The 19,774-nt window shown below is 36.4% G+C and overlaps 2 protein-coding genes across 2 annotated transcripts in view; one reads left to right on the forward strand and one right to left on the reverse strand.

Annotated features, from left to right (window-relative positions):
• The window catches only part of VEZT (vezatin, adherens junctions transmembrane protein), a 55,006-nt gene extending 37,829 nt beyond the window's left edge, over nucleotides 1–17,177 (reverse strand). The window contains 1 exon segment of the mRNA XM_081059435.1: nucleotides 17,052–17,177. Coding sequence (XP_080915561.1) covers nucleotides 17,052–17,087 — 36 coding nt within the window. The 5' untranslated portion in view covers nucleotides 17,088–17,177.
• Nucleotides 17,178–17,263: 86 nt separating this feature from the next.
• Nucleotides 17,264–19,774, forward strand: part of FGD6 (FYVE, RhoGEF and PH domain containing 6) — a 95,220-nt gene continuing 92,709 nt past the window's right edge. Inside the window, exon 1 of the mRNA XM_081058919.1 lies at nucleotides 17,264–17,665. Coding sequence (XP_080915045.1) covers nucleotides 17,650–17,665 — 16 coding nt within the window. The 5' untranslated portion in view covers nucleotides 17,264–17,649. The remainder of the gene's footprint in view (nucleotides 17,666–19,774) is intronic.

Here is a 19,774-nt window from a genome sequence, read left to right on the forward strand (position 1 = left end):
ATGAAAGTACTGCAGGTCTGATAAACCTTCATTCCAGTAATCATATTTCTTATTTTCACTTTTGTCTTTTTGTCTGTTAATGGAAATCACATCACTTTCTAACATATAAACTCGAACTGTATGAACACTAAAGCTCTATTTATTATGTTTATGATGGTATTCTGAGTTGCAGCATTTTACTGTTTTATTTCTACTTTTATGCTTCAATCACTTTTGAGCCAAAAAAAATTTAAAATTCAACCAATGATAACACAAATGGAAAACAAAACAAACATCCCTTGGTTAACGAGCCAAGATGAACTAACTGACTGAGATAGACCTTGAAGCACAAAAGCAATTTTTAAGAAAGCAAAGGGATTTTTAGTAAAATTATTATTTTATGTTAAAACATTTGGGGGGATAAAATTACTGTCACTTTTTTCTCTGCAACTGCCAAATAACCTGTGTACTATGTGATAGATCTCAAAAAAACCACACCATGGCCAGTGTTTCTTCACTTTTTTTTTCGGTCTCCAAGCCTCCTTGTAGTCTTAAAAATTATTGAGGGTCACAAATAACTTTTGTTGATGTGGCAGTTTAACGATATGTATCATATTAGAAATTAAAACAAAAATTTCAAGTTATTAATTTACTTAAAATAACAAACCCATTACAACATTAATGTAAGTAACGTAAATTTTAATGAAAACTTTTTTTTCCCCAAAATGAAAAATAAAAGATTTGAGAAGAATGGATTGTTTTACATTTTTACAAATCTCTTAACTGTCTGGTTTAATAGGAGATAACTGGATTCTTATATCTGTTTCTGCATTCAATCTGTTGCCATTTATTGTTTTGGATGAAGTATATAAAGAAAACCAGACCTGAAACAGATGTATAGTTGGAAAGGGTGGAGTATTTTAATAGTCTTTTCTGATAATTGCATTATCAAAGAATAGCCATAACAAAACTCGACAAGTAATACTGTGTTTCCCTGAAAATAAGACCTAGCCAATCAGCTCTAATTCGTCTTTTGGAGCAAAAATTAATATAAGACCTGGTCTTATTTTACTATATTATAAGACCGGGTCTTATGTAATATGATGTAATATAAAAAAAGTTAATTTATTGATGAGCGCTGTGTACTCTACATGCATGAGAGAATGAGAGTGAGAAAAGCAAATACTGTCTTAGTATTAAAACCTGATCACCCAACATAACGTAATTTATTTTTATTTTTTTCTTTTACAGCAAGATGAGGCTTCCTACTGCAACAGCTCTAACCACTATATTTGAAGGTTTGGGGCTATTCGGCCTATAAACTAATGCACAGAAATTTTTATGTTCCATATAGTGAGCATCACTATAAGTTGATGGCAGCTTCAGAAGGGGACTTTATTTGTGGAGCATAAGGCAGAGTAGGTGGTGATAGTTAATTTTCTCTGTTATAACTTTTTTCCTTGGTTTAAGCAAAATAGAACCACAAGTGTCTCAGTTAAGTTGTTTTATTGAAGAGATATTATCAGCACTGAACTCAAACTATAATTTTGTAGTATTGGAGAATGTCACTGCTGCCAAAAGAAATAGGAGAAACCTCAGACACAGCATGTGGGAGCTTCTCCTCAGGAAATCCTTGTGGCTCACAATTCCTGTAAATTTTAGCTGACAGAAAACACACATCACAGTACCAGAAAGAATTTTGCTAAATGAAAGATAGCCAAGAGTCTTTGGTTGTACTAAGATTCTTTGGATGGCCGAAACATATTTTTTGTAAGAAAAATAAACAAAAATAGACAGGAAACCCCAACGTTTTTGCTGAACAAGCACTTCAAGAAAATAACTCATTTAAATCCTATACTACCTGCACTTCGTGCCCCTGCTCCCCATTAAAGATATCAGAACCCACACTAATGGATATACATAAATAACTCTAGCCTCTGCCACAAATGGCATCTTAGTGGTTTCCTTTGGCTATCGACACACCTCTGTCATTGCTATAGGCCCACGACCAAACACCTGCACCAGACTAAGTGAACGGCTAGCAGAACCCTAAATGCCCTTTTCACACTAACCCTCATGCACCCTTTGGACTCTCTCCTCTTTCCCAGAAGAGCTGTTCTCAGAGTTGGGTACTCTTTTAGAAAAGTAATTTGTACACTGCAGTAACTACTGGCCAAATTCTGATTCAGGTTCCTCACAAGCTACACACTCTGTCTTCCAGATGCCAATGACTCAGTGCTAACAAGCATTCCACTGGAAAAATCATTTAGCTACAAAAAGCGAAACTTAAATGGCAGTCATCATTTGTTCATTTATCTCTAATCAAATATTTACTGAGCACCTACTATACATCAGGCACTAGAGTTATAGTAGTTTTCTGCCATTAACTTCTTTCTGGTGATATTCAGGAAAAAGTTAACTTTTTTCTACTTATAGAAGGAAGCCAAGTTCAACTGTTCAACTTCACAGATTTCAATTTTTTAAATTGTTTTGCTATTTTTAAATTAAAAATTCAAACAGTAAAAAAAAGATATAAAATGCAAAATAACTTTCTTTAACCTACCCAACCCCTATTCCCGCTCCCAAAATATAATAAACATTTTATAGTTTATGAATCCTTCCCCTCAATTTAGTACATTTATGAATAAAAGTGGTTGATAGTGGAAGGGCCAAAATGACTGCTATATTTCTGATTTGAACAATTAGGTGGTACCATATACTGAATTATAAAATCATGGCAGAGCAACAAATCTGAAGAGGAAGGCAGTGAGTAGGAGCTGCCTGTGAGATATTCAGATGTGAATAACTTAGACCTAAAGTATCTGGAGACCAAGAGTTGCCTCGTTTGAAGGTACAGGTTTGAGTTTGTAGCAGACAGGTATGGCGGCAAACCCATGGTAGCATGTAGGTGTGGAGACATGACAAGCTCAGCTAGAGACAATGCAGAGTGGGAGAAGACAAGAGGGCCCTAAGAGAGATCAGTATTTTGAAAAAGAGTCGAGCAAAAGTGTAAAATAATAATAGTAAAAATAGTTAACATTTGTTGAGTTGCATATATGCTAGGCATTAAGCACATTTTATAATACCCACTTTACTCCTAACGACAAACTTCTAAAAAGATATTAGTACTATTATTACTCCTGTCATACACAGAAATGGGGCCTATGGAGGTTATATAACTTGTCCAAGGTCACCCAGCAGGATGTGAAACTAGCTGGTCTGAGTCCGAAGCCTACACCCTTAACCATAACACAAAATTGCCTTTTTGAGGAAAAAAGAGATCTAGAAGGAATAACCAAGTCTTCTCTCTCAAGTTCATCTTTTTGTATAGGATTATTCAGGTGTGGTGAAACCAACAGATTAGGAGACAACTGTCACTGAAGATAATTTGTTGTAGTCACAAATCCCAAGAGAAGGGAGCAAAAACGATGTCAAAGGGAGGGGAGGGCACACGGGGCAGCACCAGGGTTGGTCAGGAGGGAGGAGAGGAAATTATGGTCAAGAGCCTTTACTGTGGTTTCAGAGGAATGGGCAAGGCAAGGTAAGCCAGTTTAAGACTGGCTAGTTTGAAGAATGTCAGCAGTCTCTGGAGCATAGGGGCAGTCCCTAGCAGGGAACCTGGCCTTGGAACAACTAAATCAGGTAAATGGTGACCAGGTGAGAAGCACCTATCCAGGTGAGTAGCTAACTACCTCTTAGGAATTTGCTACCTCTGGGAGAGACAGTCCCTGCAGGCTCAGCAAGGCTCCAAGATGATCATCAGAAAACAGGAAGTAAGACATGGCTAATTACTTATAAATCATTCTGTAAGATCCAAATGCTGACCTGCATGGTACAATTTTTAATTCAAGCACTTTTTTTTCTCTCTTAAGGTTGTCCTCATCTCAAATTACTCCCCATTCACTGGAGCCTTTAAGTTTCATAGAACTATAGTCTCTTGAATCGAAAAACACAAATCTGGAATTCTTGACTTCTGTGAATATATTTTGGAAAGTGGTAACTCCTCCAAACCTCCACAGAACTGGCGTTCTTATCATCTACAGGCTCTATGATTTTTCTGTTCACTCATTCTTAAGTGAGTTCTATATTTATTAACCTAGGGTTAACAAAGTATCAATTGGAAATAATTTCGGAAAAAAACAGAGGAAAATTTTCAGGTATAACATGCAAAGAAGAAAAACAATCAAAAGGCAAATAGATCAATTTAGAAGTCTAGTTAGCAAAGGTGATAGAGCCATAGCAGGCATCGTTATGAATAAGATCACACAAACAAAATAAAGCAAGTATTCCAGTGCTGCAGTTTCCCACAGGCTATGGGGTGGACATCTGGAAATGGCCCTTGACCTGCTCCCTCTGCCCATTTCTTAGGCCACAGCAGTGTTTACCTCTGGTTTGGAGAAGACCACAGTGGAGGCTGCTAATTCTGTTTGCTACTACACAGGTGCACTCTTTTCTCACAAGTGGATAATCAGTGTAGGTTCTCACCTGTTTTGGTTAATTTCTCCCCCACCATAGCCTCCCCAAACGACAGCAGCACCAAACACTACTTAAGTATCCACCCTGTACTAGGCACTGTTCTAAACATTTTTACATACTAACTCGTCTTTACAATAACTTTGTAAGCCACAGCTCATTTAAGATAAAAGGAAACTAAGGCATAGACCAAGTAACTTCGCCAAGGTCATGTATGTAAATGATAGAGCCAGGATTTGAATATAGGCAGCCAGATAATAGCCAAATCTGTTATCTACTCTGCTACATTGCAAGTAACTTAGAGTAAATAAGTTCATTAACTTGGTCTAATATAGTATTTTGCATAATTTGTATATTTTTTAAACCAGAAACTAGACTTGTAATTTTAAAATTACTTAACAGATTATTAGAAAATTCACATGGTCAACATAAATCTTCTGATAATACCTACATTTATTCCCAATCTTTTCTTTTTCAGATGTACATTCCATATCTATTTGCCTCAGATTACAGAAGCCTAAAAATTGGCTGCAAAAGATACTGGGACTATAAAAACAACAGTATTTTATCCTTACAAATTACTTTGAAGTCCAGCTCATTTGGTTGAAAAAATAACTCTTATGACACTGGAGAGAAAATATGACCAACATATGATAAAACTAATTTCTTCAATTTACAATAAACCCATACAAACCAATAAGACAAAGATTTTTAAAACTGCAAAAAATGGGCAAAGGGTATAAAAAAGAAGTTCAAAGGGGAAAAAAAAAACATACAAACGGTAAATACAAATGAAAACATGTTAGACTTTCACCTTGATTGAAGAAGTGCAAGTTAAAACAAAGATACAATTTTTATCTGGGAGTTGGTAACAATAAAGAAGTTTGATCATATTTAATGTTGTCAAGGGTATGAGAAAACAAATATTTCATATACTATTAGTGGGAGTATGTCTATAAAAATATAAATGTATGTATCCATTGACCTAACAATTCCACTAGACATCTATTTTATGGATATAACTATAAAAGTATCTTTCAATGTACATATGAGAATACTGACTACTAGAATCATTTAAGAACTCCACTTATATTTAAAAAGTCAAATTTTACAACATTTCTGTGTATTAGACACATGTATTTGTATATGTTTACATATGAATATAATTACACTGAAAACTGATTACAGTGGTTACTTCTGAGGAGAAAAGCAGAAGTGGGGAAGAAAAGGATTAAGGGAGGGCTGATGTTTTTCCTACGTTTGATTTTTTTACAATGAGAATATATTCATGCTATTTATGTGGGAAAAGGTGCCTAGTGTAAGGCCTGATTAAAAAAAAAAGTGTTGATTGTTAGTTTAGCAAATGAATAGAATGATCCTGTGTACTTTTCTATATCAAAGCTAACAACATACTCAACTATTACATAGTTCATTTATTTAAGATATCAGTACTGTATTGAAGCCATACTATTCGGTCTAATAAAATGCTAATTATTGTCAGATGCCAGATGATATTTTACCTCTGCAAGTCTATGTTAAACACAAAAAGCATTAGGGAAATACAGGAGCTACTAACAGAAGGCAGTAGGAGGCAGGAAGCATCGGCACAGAAACCTGAAATTGTGTAATGCAGAAGTAACTTTGTTAATGAAGACTTCACACCTGTATAGATCTGTGCCTCTTTAGAAGCCTTTGATCTCCATTCCCCTGTTAATAGAATTTATCAAATTTCTTACAGGTAACTTTTCTTTAAAACATTGTATAAATTTTTAATTTCTTCAAAAATAGTACTATAATGTAAGTTATATATTTTAAAAGTTTCCACAATGCCAGTAGACTCTCTGGAAGATTTTTTACACAAAACAAAATCTTTAAGGAAAAAGATATCTGTAATTAAAGGGGTTTGATTGGGGACTATTTACCTGAAAATATTTGTTAGCTACTGAAAATATTTTTAAAATATTTTGTCTTTGAATATAGGTTAAGGTTATAGATCTAAATATGATTATTGGATATAGAACAGCATTTTAAAACTATATTACTGAAAAGAATGAACTGCAATTGCTCTGATTTCCTTATTTCTTTCCAGACTAACTGCAGAATACCACAGAATAAGCTGACGAGGAAGACTGTCATCAAATTACACAAGGTAGCTATTTTCTCTATTTTTAAGGAAGAAGCTTTTGGTATATAAAGTGCTAAAACTCATAATTAACAAAACTCTACAATGGAAAATATATTTCCCTATTACTATTAATTATACTGCCAATATACTGTTTCTGTAGACTTTTCATTTATCTTTAATCAGTATACAATCAGAAAATATAATTTGAAAATAATCACTTATTGTCTTCCACCCTCCCCACCTTAAACCTTGAATATTATAGAATAGTACCTTGCAAAATCAAAGATATTATAAAATAACAGGAAATACTTTTTGGAGTCTACACATTTCAACATAACTTCTAAATAATTATTCCAAAAGCCCCAAATCCAAGTATTAATTTAATTGTTCCTCAATATCAGCAAAGCAAACTCTAATCACAGAATTCAACATATTAAGTAGGCTAAAAGAGTCTACAAAAATTAGTCCAACTAATTAGACTACTCACAGACATCATAGTTCTAATTTCTCCAGTTGACCTACATAAAAAATTTAGCGCCTCTCGCCCACATTCTTTTGTTCCGTACACTTCTGTCTTTGACGGTCCCCACTGGTTCTCCGTAAGGACTACACTACAAAATGGCCACTGACCTGGAGGGCGTGTCTGCATCATTACTAAGCATTTTCCTATTAGAAGCAGCTCTTTGAAGAAAACCTGAATATAATTTCTTCAGTGCCACTCAGTATTACTTGGTAACTGCAGAAGTAACAGGGAGAGTGGGATTTTTTTAAATGCCTTTAGAGGATATTACTTAATATTTTTGTTACTTAAAAGTTTTTTCAGCTAGCAGCAGCTAAGACATATAACTCACACATTTTCCTTCCTTCTAATATTATCCCACAGAAATGCATCCCATCCAATTAATATTACATGAAACAGTATAAACAACAGTTTTAAAAAGAATAAAGAGTAACTTTAAATTTTTTTATATACAATAGTACAAATGTATTCAAGTACAATACAATCTAGTCCAAAACAAAACATCCATCAAAAGAAAAATGAAGAGATAGATGCAATGGGAGAAAAATGACTTACACAGCTTATACACTCAACCAACGAAAAATAAAGAGCAACAGTGACTTGGTCTTAACTCAGGGATGAGAAGATAGCAATGGTGGTTTGAGTTCTCCATACCTTTAATATTACTCAATATCTGATTAATCAACTGGCATATATTGGGTACTTACTAAATGCAGAGCAGAAGCAAGGTGAAGAATTAAAACTATCATTTTAAACTACTTTAGAAAAAAAATAGACCTAGTTCTGATTACTTGGCAAAATACTGGGTATGAGAAGAGCATGCAATAAACATTAGAATGAGGTTGGGTATTATATCACATTCAACCTTCTCTCTTTCTTCCTTATCAATAATAACTGGAGACGGAATTTGTGGATCTGTTAAGAGCAAAGGACAGATCTTTCAATTTGATTCATTCTTTCCTTTCATCAGAAAGGGATAATCTTTAAGGAAAAGTAAAACAAAAAGGACAGGGCAGGATAGATATACACTGAAGTAGAAAATCCACTTTAATAAAGGTGTTAAAGACACAAGGTTAATGGTTGTGGATTAATCAGCAAAATCCCAACAAGATATATAAGTGGCCAGATTCTTTCAGCTAAAAAAATTACAAGATGGATTTAAAAATAAAAGATGTTCTCAAATATATTATTTCAAGTAAAAACTAATGGGCATTTTGATTTGCTGCAGTGGGAATAAGAAGTCCCAATAGATACATAAGCAATACTCTAAGTGTCCAGCAGCGATAGAATCAATACACTCTTAACACGATGCCCTGTGGGGCACATTGAGCTTTGGGCCTTTTCTCCTAAATGTTTAAGGCATGATTCACTTTTGGGAACACCTGGGAGAGAACCAGGAAAACTAAAATTAAGTCAGAGTTTCTGATTGAAAAATAGAATGGAAATGAGCTGAACTTCTTCCTGTAGTTCCTAATTAATGGAAGCCTCTAAGAGCCTACTCTCACTCAACTTACCAGATTTGAAAATAATGTAATACTAAAAGATTATCTGGTATAACTCCTTCATATGTGAAATGGGAAGCAAGCTTTAAAGAAGTTAAATGATTCATTCAAGATATCATTAATGTCATTCTTGACTACTAGTCTCGTCCTGTTTCTAAGAGGCTTTTTAAAAATGAACGTCTTTAACTATATAAGATAACAATACAACCATAAAAAATAACTTAAGCCCTGTGTATAATAGCTTGAGACAAAGAAACTTGCATTTTATTAAATGCTTTCAAAATACATAAATGAGAGACTTCCCACCTTTTGGAATGTTTATATATATTGTTTAAAATGTTAAATGCGAGGCTATGTGAAGACAAAATGGAAGAACATGACCCAGACAAAAAAGTGAAAAGTCTAGCTCTGGTCTTCTTAACGGTCAATCTTTTTGTCAATGATTAAAATTTAATAACTCCATTAATAAATATTCTAGTACAGGTAGTGATAAAAGCATTAATTTTGCTATGCTTCCTATCTCAGTTACTATTCAGAAGATTATTTTATATAATACAATTGTAGAGCTTCTTATACTATTGGAAACTGAAGATACATTTTAAGGAAGAATAAAAATGATACAATAATATCTTAAATTTTGTATTTATAATTATTCCGGACAGCAAGCTCCATTATCAAAATAGCAACTACCGTCAATGTATATACTCACAGACAAAAACAGTTTCCTTCCATTTGTCAAATCAACAATGCAAGTAGAAAGGAATCTACAAATGATACCTATAAAAAAATACCTTAATGTTCTTTAGAGATGTATGATAACCTTTAAAAATATATAGAAAGGAGAATCTCTCAAGCAAGAGAGGATTTAAAAAAACAAACAAACTTTAACATCGTAAATTGTGTGAGAGCCATCTCACTTTCATTTGATTGATTTAGTGCTGGGTGGGGATAGCTAAACCTGAACACATTGCCAACAAAAGGTTAACATTTCATAATTGACTGAGAAGTATAAAGGAGGGAAAGAGATCAAGGTAAGAGGGGCAAAATTTAGCTTTCTCAGTCACGAACAAAGGAAAAGAGACTGAATTTTAACAAACATCAAAACGAGTTCAACTACAGAAAGTAAGATTACAAAGGACAGAGATTTAAAAGAATAAAAAGGTCCCTTGAGGACAATGTTGTCTCTATAATGAAGTCACAAAGAAACAGTTTAGATGCACTACAACTAAATCAAAGAGGTAGAAATATTAGGCCTGCTTATAAAAAGTTCTTATTTTCGTACTTTTCCCTCAAAAGTAGGATTCAAGATCTGATGAATGACTCAAAGTTTCTGCAACTTAACAATGAAAATACCTGAAAGCTATGAAAGAGCAACATCAGAACTTGAACACCTAAGGTCACTAGGGAATTCTTACTCAAACATGTTAACTAGATTATAATAACAGAATAAAACGACAATATTGATATTTCAGTATTGATTTTGTTTAACATCCATGTTAGATACGGTGTCCATCATTTTCTAAACTTTGTCCTGTTGTTCAGCCTGAGATCCAAATCTGAGGTTACGTTGTCTTTCCCACTTCAGCCTCTTGGAGTCATCAGGCTCCAAGAGAACAGAATTAACTTGGAAGGTACACAGGGACTCCAGCCCTGATGAAATGAAGGTGGTCAGATGTCTCAGGCAAGGCCTGGGAACTGGGCCTGAGAACTTCCCTCTTCCTTCCCTTTCTTGATTCCTCCACTACACCACCCTTCCGTCCACCCCTAGTCTTTCCAGACTAGGACTCAAAAGTTAACCTCTGGAGGGAGATAAAAAAGACCAAAATTAGAAAAGATAGTCGAATTAACTAATAACTCAGGAAATTGGTATTATACTTCAAGAGTTTTAAATAGGGAAAGAATGTGGTTGGAACACTTTCCAAAACTGCTTGATTTAGAATTTTTAATTTTAATGCAGCATATAACTCTTTGAGTAAGTCTTAAGACATGAGTCTGATTTCTGACTCTGAAAATCATTACAGTAACAGTGTTATACCAAATATACCAAAAATATCCCAGTTACATTTTCTTAGGGGAGGAGAGGTTAGGTACTACGATGGATGTGGTGGACTGGTTTGTTCAACATCCATTCTACTTTCTTTCCTTCTAGTGTACTTCTTGTATTAAAGAAAGGGGAAAGCTCAATGTGGCATTTCCCCGATTATCTTCCAGCTAGGGTCCCCCCAGTTAGGTACACTCGTGAGAGATCTAGAAGATGGGGGAAAAAGCAGAGGTTCACTTCTTGCTGCTTTTTTTGAGGGGGAGGGAGTGCTATTGAACACAGCTGTGGAGGCAAAATGTTTCCAATACATATTCTCCGCTTCCTGGTAAGGCAGAGGCAGTTGTGGTGGAGACACTGGCTCGATTCTGAGTACCATCTTTGTAGGTTATTGAGAGGCAGATGTGATGACTTCCTGTTTCTTGGGCTATAGCTATGATCATGATCATGTGTTTTTGGCTTTATGAGCATTAAAAACTTTGATAGAGCTTGATTCTCTAGCCCTTCCAACAATGATTAATTCCCCGTTAATTAAAACTTCCTGTTTACAGTAGATAGAGGGGTTTCTGTTTTCTGTACTAGGACCTATGGCTGATATAGGACTTGGTACCTATTAGTAGGAGTGACTCAACAAAACTGTAATATGTTGCACTGGCTTAGTAATGGAGTGGTGGATAGGAAGGAAACCACATTGCAGGCTAAAAGTTGGTGACCTACAACAGCCACATGGATAAGATTAGATGTCCCAGCTTCTAGAACTGTGAAAAATAAATGTTTGTTGTTTATAGGCCATCCAGTTGATGGTATTTTTGTTATAGCAGCCTGAGCTAAGATACCTTGGATTTGCAGGTCCTTCTCATTGGCTGAACCCAAATGGTATCCATAGGACAAGGGAATACAGGTGATGCATTCCATAATGATCAGGGTGGAATTATGGGTCTGGAAGGGCACATGGAGAAAAATCATTACTGACAGTAACATTGATCCCTTATGCATACACCTGGATATTAAATAAATCAAGGACTAAAGAAATCAAAATGGAAATTACGAACTGCATTTTCAAACTCATGATACAGCCAATACAGTACTCATAGGAAAATTTATAACCTTACATATTATTTTCAGTATTTAAGTTTTTCCCTCAAGAAGCTAGGAAAAAAAAAAAAACCAGCAAAATAAACACAAAGAAAGCAGAAGGAAATTAAAGAAAGTAAAAAATTTTAAATTAAAAAAAATTTAAACCATAAACACACTCAACAGAGCTGAACAAACAAAACCAGTAACTAGTTCTTTGAAAAATCTATCTGGTAAGTCAATACTATGGCCAACTCTATGTAATATAAAAAGAGAGGGCATAAATAAACGTTAAGTAATAAGATCTAATTAGTGTTATGAAACTAAAAACTGAGAAACAACTAAGAATACTTGATACCAATAATTTTGAAAATGTAGATAAAAAGCAATTTTCTGGAAAAATTTGATAATAGCTAACATTTACTGAATGCTTACAATGTGCCAGGCACTCACCTAGTAAGTACTTCACTTACATTAAACCATTTAATACAACTGCTCTATGCGATACGTACTGTTATTTCTATTTAAATATTGAGAAAACTAAAACATAGAGAAGTAAACTACTCAAAGTCACATTAATAAATACTGGAAATAGGATTCCCATGCTGTGTAGCTCCAGATTCTACTACTTGAACAACTATATTACATTGCCTTTCAGAATAAAAATTAAAAGAAAAACCACTATTAAAATATCCCCCAAAATAGAAAACTAGAACTGAGCAATAACCATAAAAGAAATGGAACTGGTAGACCAGCATCCATTCCCCTTATCCCCAGCAAAGGCCTAGATGGTTTAAGGACCACTTTAGCTATACCTGCAAGATACAGATCATTCCTGAAGGGTAGCAGAATATACTACCCCCAAATACGCCTTTTGGCATATTATTTTGAGCTATGGGCACTTGAAAAACAGCAAATGGAGGGAGAGGATTTCTCTGAACTCCCCTTATCTGCCTAAAGATAAATCTTCCCAAAAGGAACTCAATTGTCATACATAACCTTTTGCAGGAGTTTCACCAACCAGGCAAGATTGACTATTATCACAGGAGAGGCTGGAAGCCTACACACTCAGACAAACTTTGTCACAAACCTATATCCCATCTATTCTTCTAAGGATCCATTCACTCACCTTTTCTAAACATAATTTACTCTCCCTGAAGAGGCTTATATTTTCCCCAACCTGCAAATGAGATAGTCTTTAACCCTGAATTCTAAGCCACCTAGAATTTTTCCCTGGTTATTGACAAAGATTCTTTGCTTGACTAAACTTTAGTCAAATTCCAAAACCATCTCCTAAGCCCTGTACACTTTCTTGCAAAATCTAGTATTACTAAGAACTCTGCTAACTCCCAGCCTCCAAATCTGATCACCTTCAGTATTTGGTTCCTCATCTTCTACCATCTTCCAAGTGATGTCTGACCACACTGGTCTGTCTTCAGCAAGAATCTCTTAATAGTGTCTTTCAGTGAAGAGAAGCTCTTACCTTTATTATAATACAATTAAACCTTTTTCTTTTATGGTCAGGGATTTTAAAGAAATACTTGCCTAATCCAAGGGCACAAAGATATTTTCTCTAAAAGATTTATTTTACCTTTTGCGTTTAGATCTCTCATCCATCTGAAACTTGTTTTTGTTTCAGTCAACATATTTTTCCTCTACATGGATGTCCAGTTAACCCGGTATTTACTGAACTACTATATTGCCTTTGTAATAAATCTTTGCTCTCTTTCTCCACTGGTCATTTTGACCATTCTTGTGCCAATACCACATTATTTTAATTACTATAACTTTATAATAGGTCTTAGTATCTGATAGAATAAAACCTTCCAGCTATATTTTCCTTTAAGATTGCTTTCCCTACAAGATTTCCTTTAAGAGTATTTGGTTGGTTGTATTTCTGAATGAATTTTAGAATCAGCCTGTTAATTTCAGTTAAAAAAATACCTCCTGAGATTTTGATTGGGATTGCTTTGAATCTATAGATTAATTTGGGAAGATCTGACATCTTTATAGTGAATCTTCCAACTCACGAACATTTTTATTGCTTGCCTTTTAAACGAATCCGGCAGCTTCCCATCTCTTTCTATATCCTGAGATAAGATATTTGAAGTACATATATTCAACAAAGGAATCTGTATCCAGCACGTGTAAGGAACTCCTTCAAATCAGTAAGAGAAAGAGATAATCCAATAGAAAAACATGCTAAAAAACTTGAATTATTGTATTTACAAAAGTGGATACATGGGTTCACAAACACATAAAAAGATTTAATTTCCTTATCAGGGAAATGCAAATTAAAGTCAAGAGGAGATACCAGTACACACTCACCAGAATGATAAAAAGAAAGACTAAAATTAGCAAATGTTGGTGAGGATGGACAGCAACTGGACTTCATAAACACTGCTGGTAGGAGTATAAATTGATACGACCATGTTGGAATAACACTTGGCAATATCTACAAAAGGTGAACCTATGCATTTCCTATGACTCAGCAATTCTAAGTACATACCCAACAGATGTTCAACAAAACACACACACTAAGAGGTCTGCAAAAGCCCTATTTATAATAGTCTCAAAGTGGAAACTACCCAAACCATCAACAGTAGAATGGATTTTTAAAATTGTTGTATGTTCACATGGACTACTATGGAGAAATAAAAAAAAAAAAAGTTTACATGGGGGCATCCGGTTAGCTCAGTTGGTAAGAGCGCAGCGCTCTTAACAACAAGGTTACCGGTTTGATCCCCACATGGGCCACTGAGGGCTGCGCCCTCCACAGCTAGACTGAAACAACTACTTGACTTGGAGCTGATGGGTCCTGGAAACCACACTTAAATAAATGAAAAGTTTTTTTTTTTTAAATGTTTACATGACAATATGGATGAATCTAACAAAACCAGAGAGCAAAAAAAAAAAAAAAAAAAAATCACAAAAAAAGAGCATACAGAAATGGAATTGCAGTGTGTACACTATAAAAATAGACAAAACTAATGTAAGTTATTATAAGTCTGAATAGTGGTATCCTTGGAGTGGGCAGAAGTGACTGGAAGAGAGCAATAGACAGCTTCTGTTTTACTGGTGTACTGGTGATGCTCAGTTTCTTGATTTGGATGCTGTTACATGGGTGTGTTCATATGTGAAAATTCACCAATCTGCATATTTATGACTTGTGCCTTTTTCATAGAATATTCTGCTGAAATAAAATTAATGCACATGACACAAAGCAAATAAATCAAATCTAAAAATAACATGAAGAAATCATGCATAAATTTTTAAGAAGCTAGCATGCAATAGGAAAATGGGTAAAAACCATGAAATGTTCAAGCAAAGAAATAAAAATGGCTCCAATAAATGCACAAAAGGTAAACTTGAACAATGGAATGCTATTTTTTTCCCTAGCAAATTAGCAAAGAGTAAAGGAAACTAATAATGCTGTTGCTGAGGATGTAGTGAAACTAATACTCTTATTCCTAATGGAAATGTGAATTGGTACAACCTTTCTGCATAAGTCTTAAAAAAAATGTTCATTCTTTCACCCACTATTTTCCCTTCTAGAAATTATTCTAAGGAAAATTCAGAGTTGCAATTAAAGATGGACTTATCTCAATGTTGATTACAATAGTATCTTGAAACAATATAATCATTCCATAAAGGGAAAATAGTTATATTATGATACATATTCATAAGGTGATATTATGTTATTAATAATGTTTTCAAAGGATAATGAATATAGGAAACGACTCATGATAAATGTAAGTGAAAAATTCATACAAAATTCTATGTGGTATGATATCTTTTGTGTTAATAATATCACACACAGACATGTATTTGCATAGAAAAGTCTGTAAGAACACATACTATAATGTTAACAGTGGCCATCTTTGGATGGTACCATAGGACATACTGAATGATTTAAATTTTGTGGCTTATTTTCTACAATTAAGTGTTCTTTGAGCATTTATTACTACTATATTCAGATCTCCAAGAAAATAATAGGGCAAAAAAATAACATCCACCCAATTTCTTTACTTTAGAAATTCACGCCACCCAGATTTTTGTCTCTTCTTTAGCTCCCACATTCAATCTGTAACTGTCTCTGATTTTACCTTATAAGTACGTGTGCAAGCTATTACAATATTCCATTATTTCTTCTCATTTCCGAAATGCAGGCGGTTGTCTTGCCTTCGAGTGAGCTCCTCAAATCCAGACTCTTCATTTTGGAAAAACAGCCCTACCTTCAACTACTTGTACCTTCTGGCCACATCAAACCACTTTATGTAACGACACTCCCATCCTCAAAGCCCTGAAAACTCCACACCAGGTACTTTCACCCCTCCCAGCGCTGGCATACTCAGTTCTCTCTCCCTGGGAGGATACATTTTCTCCCTTCTTCCTAATCCGATTCATAATTCAAGATTCACTGCGGATATCATTTACTGGGCGCAGCTTCTCGGAGGCTAACAAGAACCGACGGCGGTTTCCAAATCAACCCTCCAATGACAGCTTGTACCTATTTCAACATTTATCACTTTTTACTGTTTTTTGCCTAGCTCTCCCATTGTACGGAATGGGCCATATCATTTAAGTTTTTCTTAAAATATGATTAGATGTGTGAACGTAAAACATACACATACTCAACATATCTATATAAAGGTAGCGAGTTTTCACCTGTCTCTGACAAACAGCAACAGAAAACACTCGCCTGATTTTTTTTTTCCGTTCAAGATGGCAGAGAACGTCTTAAAATTAGTCCCACACAAAAGCACTCACACCCGGAGCCTTGAATCCAACTGGCTACACTTCGCGAAACGGCAAAGGACAAAAGAATTGAACCTACGTGCTGAGACGGCCCGGCCCCCATCACTCACAGGAGGTCCCCCCAAATTTTAAACCCTGTTGGAAAACTGGCACCTGCTGCGTTCTTTCCGAGGGCCACGCCTCGACCAGGAACAGGGACCCAAGGCACTTCTAGATAATGATCCAAAAAATCGAGGACGAAAAAGGGAGAAGCTAGGCTGTATTGGTGAGTATCCAAAAATGCACCATTGGGCCCCGCCCCAGCCAGGCGTGTCGGTCCTCGGGGAAGGAACAGGCAGGGCTCTCATCCACCGGCCTGGCTGGGAGTTCTGAGCCAGCCGGAGACTGAGGCCGGCTGCGGGAGGGCGTCTCGGGCTACACCTGTCAGGCTGCAGCCCACACTAGGCCCAGAAATCGCCGAGATTCGGTGACTTAGGCTGGGAGGAGCGTCACCCGATCCTTCGCCCCGGGATCGGCCCTTCGCCTTCCCTCTCATCCTTCTCAAACAAAGGCAATCCACATCCACCGCCATTTTCCCCTTACCTCAAAAACCACCTCTTCGTCAAACTCCGGTGTCATCCTTCTCCGCCATGCCACCCGCTTCAGCACGATGGGAAATGAAGGCGGGGGAACAGGCGGCACCCAGGCGTCTGCTTTTGCTGGTCCCGTGTGTCTAGAAAACTACAATTCCCAGCATGCCTCGAAGCTCACGCCCCCTTTCCAGACCTATTTATTGGGGCAGAGGCTGAGCGTGTGGGCGGGAGGGGCAGGAGCGAGAGGAAGCTCGAGCTCTCTGATTGGAGGAGCCTAGGGCCTTTGTCCGCCTTTTACTGCTACGACTGGCAGGGGGCGCCTGGAGCACTGATTTTTTTTTTTTTGGAGCTGGAGAGGGGCACGCGCCGGCTGAGCCGCGGTGAACACTGCTCGTGCCCGCCGCCTGCGGCTCGCGCTCGGGAACGCCGCCGGGTCCCTAGACCCGGCTACATCCTTTGTGCCGCGCTCCGGTTGCGCCGCGGGGCCGCGGGACGAAATGTGGGCGCTGCGGCGGCTTTTCTTTTCTGCCCAAACTCTTGAAACAGTGGACTGTAAGGGAAGCATGGATTGAGGGGGGCGAGCGGGGAAGCAAGCTGCTGGGGGAATCATGACTTCTGCCGCCGGTAAGTGACGGCACTCGCGCTGCCGCAGGAAAGTTTGTAACGAGCGCTGCTCCTCTAGGGCGGTGGAACAACTCTTCCCTCTGGGGTGGGTTGGCGGTGTTCCTTCTACCTTTCCCGAGGACTGTGGCAAGTGCGGAGCAGACTGCGTTTGCTGCCGCATTTTGTCGTCCCTTCCTGCCAAGAGAGGCTGTTTGGAAATCGTGTATCTCTTGGGACCTGCCTTTAAAAGGAGACCCGCGTTGGGAGCTCTTTGCACCAGGTGAAACGCGAAATGTAAAGGGGACGTTTGCTTGTCTCGCCTAAAATTTGAGCGACTTCGCCTTTGCGTGTGAAAATAGTTTAGATTCCCATGTTAAGAAATCGGTTATTCTGGGAAAGGGCAGTGTTCCCGGAGCGTTGAACTCGACTGTGCTGAGTCGCTTTAAACCCAGTATCGACTGGAAATCCTGACTCTTATTACTTCCTAGATAAAGAGGTTTAGACATTGTTACTCCTATCCTGGTGGATTTCCCCGTTACCTGAGGAGAGGAATAGAATTACCTATGGCGATTTTTTTTGCTCGTCTTCACCCAATTTTTATGGATTTTTAAAAATTTTTATTCCTACCTGGTTAGTGTAAACAGCCTTATATTCTGTCTACCTCCCATAGTCCTTTCCCTTCATCCAAATGACAGTCTATGTTTACCTTTGTGTGGTATTTTGAGCAATTCTGGACATTATATTTCCAAACATTCTTTAAGGAACAGTTCCTGTTTCCCATAATAATTACTAAACTTTTGTTAAATTCACTTCATAAGAGCATAGGTTAATTTTTAAACCACAGCTTAATAATGCATTAAGGGTTTTTTTGTTTTGTTTTGTCCACATTGAAAGAAATAAACTTGCATTAGAAACTTTACAGTAAAATAGTGTAAAGTTAACCCTCAAAGTTACTTCTAGAATCAGCACTTACGTATCAGATTAAATTTTCTTTGCTTTTCTTGGCGTTTGTTTTAAATTCCTGCAACTTGAAACTGTCAAGCAGCACTGGAAAAGTTCCGATTTGTATTATTTCTAAAGCTTAGATATATTGGAGTGTGGCATTGCTACGTGAGTGTAATCAGATTACAACTAACTAGGAAAGAAATTAGCCAATAGGAATAAGAAAGCAAAGGGTGAAGTATTCCTGTACCGGTATTCCTGAAGAAGTTGTGGATCTTTTCTTTTGGATGTTGTATGTATATATTGGAGGTATGTCCTTGTACAACTGTTGAAGTTATGTTATTTATAAACTCTTTTCCTTACCAAGGGGAAGCTTTCTACTTGAAGTGAATTATCTTCATCCTAAATTTATGTGCCTCACCTTTGTTCAAGTGTTCTTTGTTACTGAACTAGTTTAATTAATTTAAATGTAAAGTGGTTGGAAATTTTTAAATCCTTCCAGCCAATTTTAGCTCTCCTCTCTTTTGGAGTGTCAAGCACAAAGTAGAAAAATTACCTTATATGTATCAGTTTTCAATTCCAGTCCTAACAGTTTATAATGAACAGATACAGAAGCATTTAATTTGTCATTTAAATATGTAAACCTGATCTAGGGCTCAGTCTGGAAATTTATGATTCTTTCATTTGAATTACCCTAAAATAATGCAAGCTATTTTTATATTTTATCAACTTTACAATTAAAGAAGTCCACAGACATTTTTGTGGTGTTTTAAAAGAGGGACACTTCCTGTGTTTAGCTGAGTTAGTTGGTTTTTAACATGGCTTGCTAAGAAGCATTAACTACTTTTTTGTTCACCCATCTGTTAAGATTTATTTTAATTTTCTCATGTCTACATGGAGAATATGGAAAAGAACTGGGTTTTATTTCCACCTTATTATGAAATTATGTGTTCATCATTCTTACAGCTGTTTATGCTTTTTGGAGCAATAATCAAATTCCTTAAAACTTTAGGAAAGTTATTTGCAATTTGGGGAGGGGATGTTTGTTTATAAAGAAACTAATGAGTGGTATTGGGGTGATTGGCTTGCTTTAAGGGTATAAGAGAAATGTTGTAGAACACTAAGTTATATGTATCCTGCGGTATAGAGCTTGCTTTATTTTTTTGCATCTGTGAAAGTGGGCCCATA

The sequence above is a fragment of the Rhinolophus hipposideros genome, assembly GCF_964194185.1.
Source record: "Rhinolophus hipposideros genome assembly, chromosome: 9".
NCBI lineage: Eukaryota > Metazoa > Chordata > Mammalia > Chiroptera > Rhinolophidae > Rhinolophus > Rhinolophus hipposideros.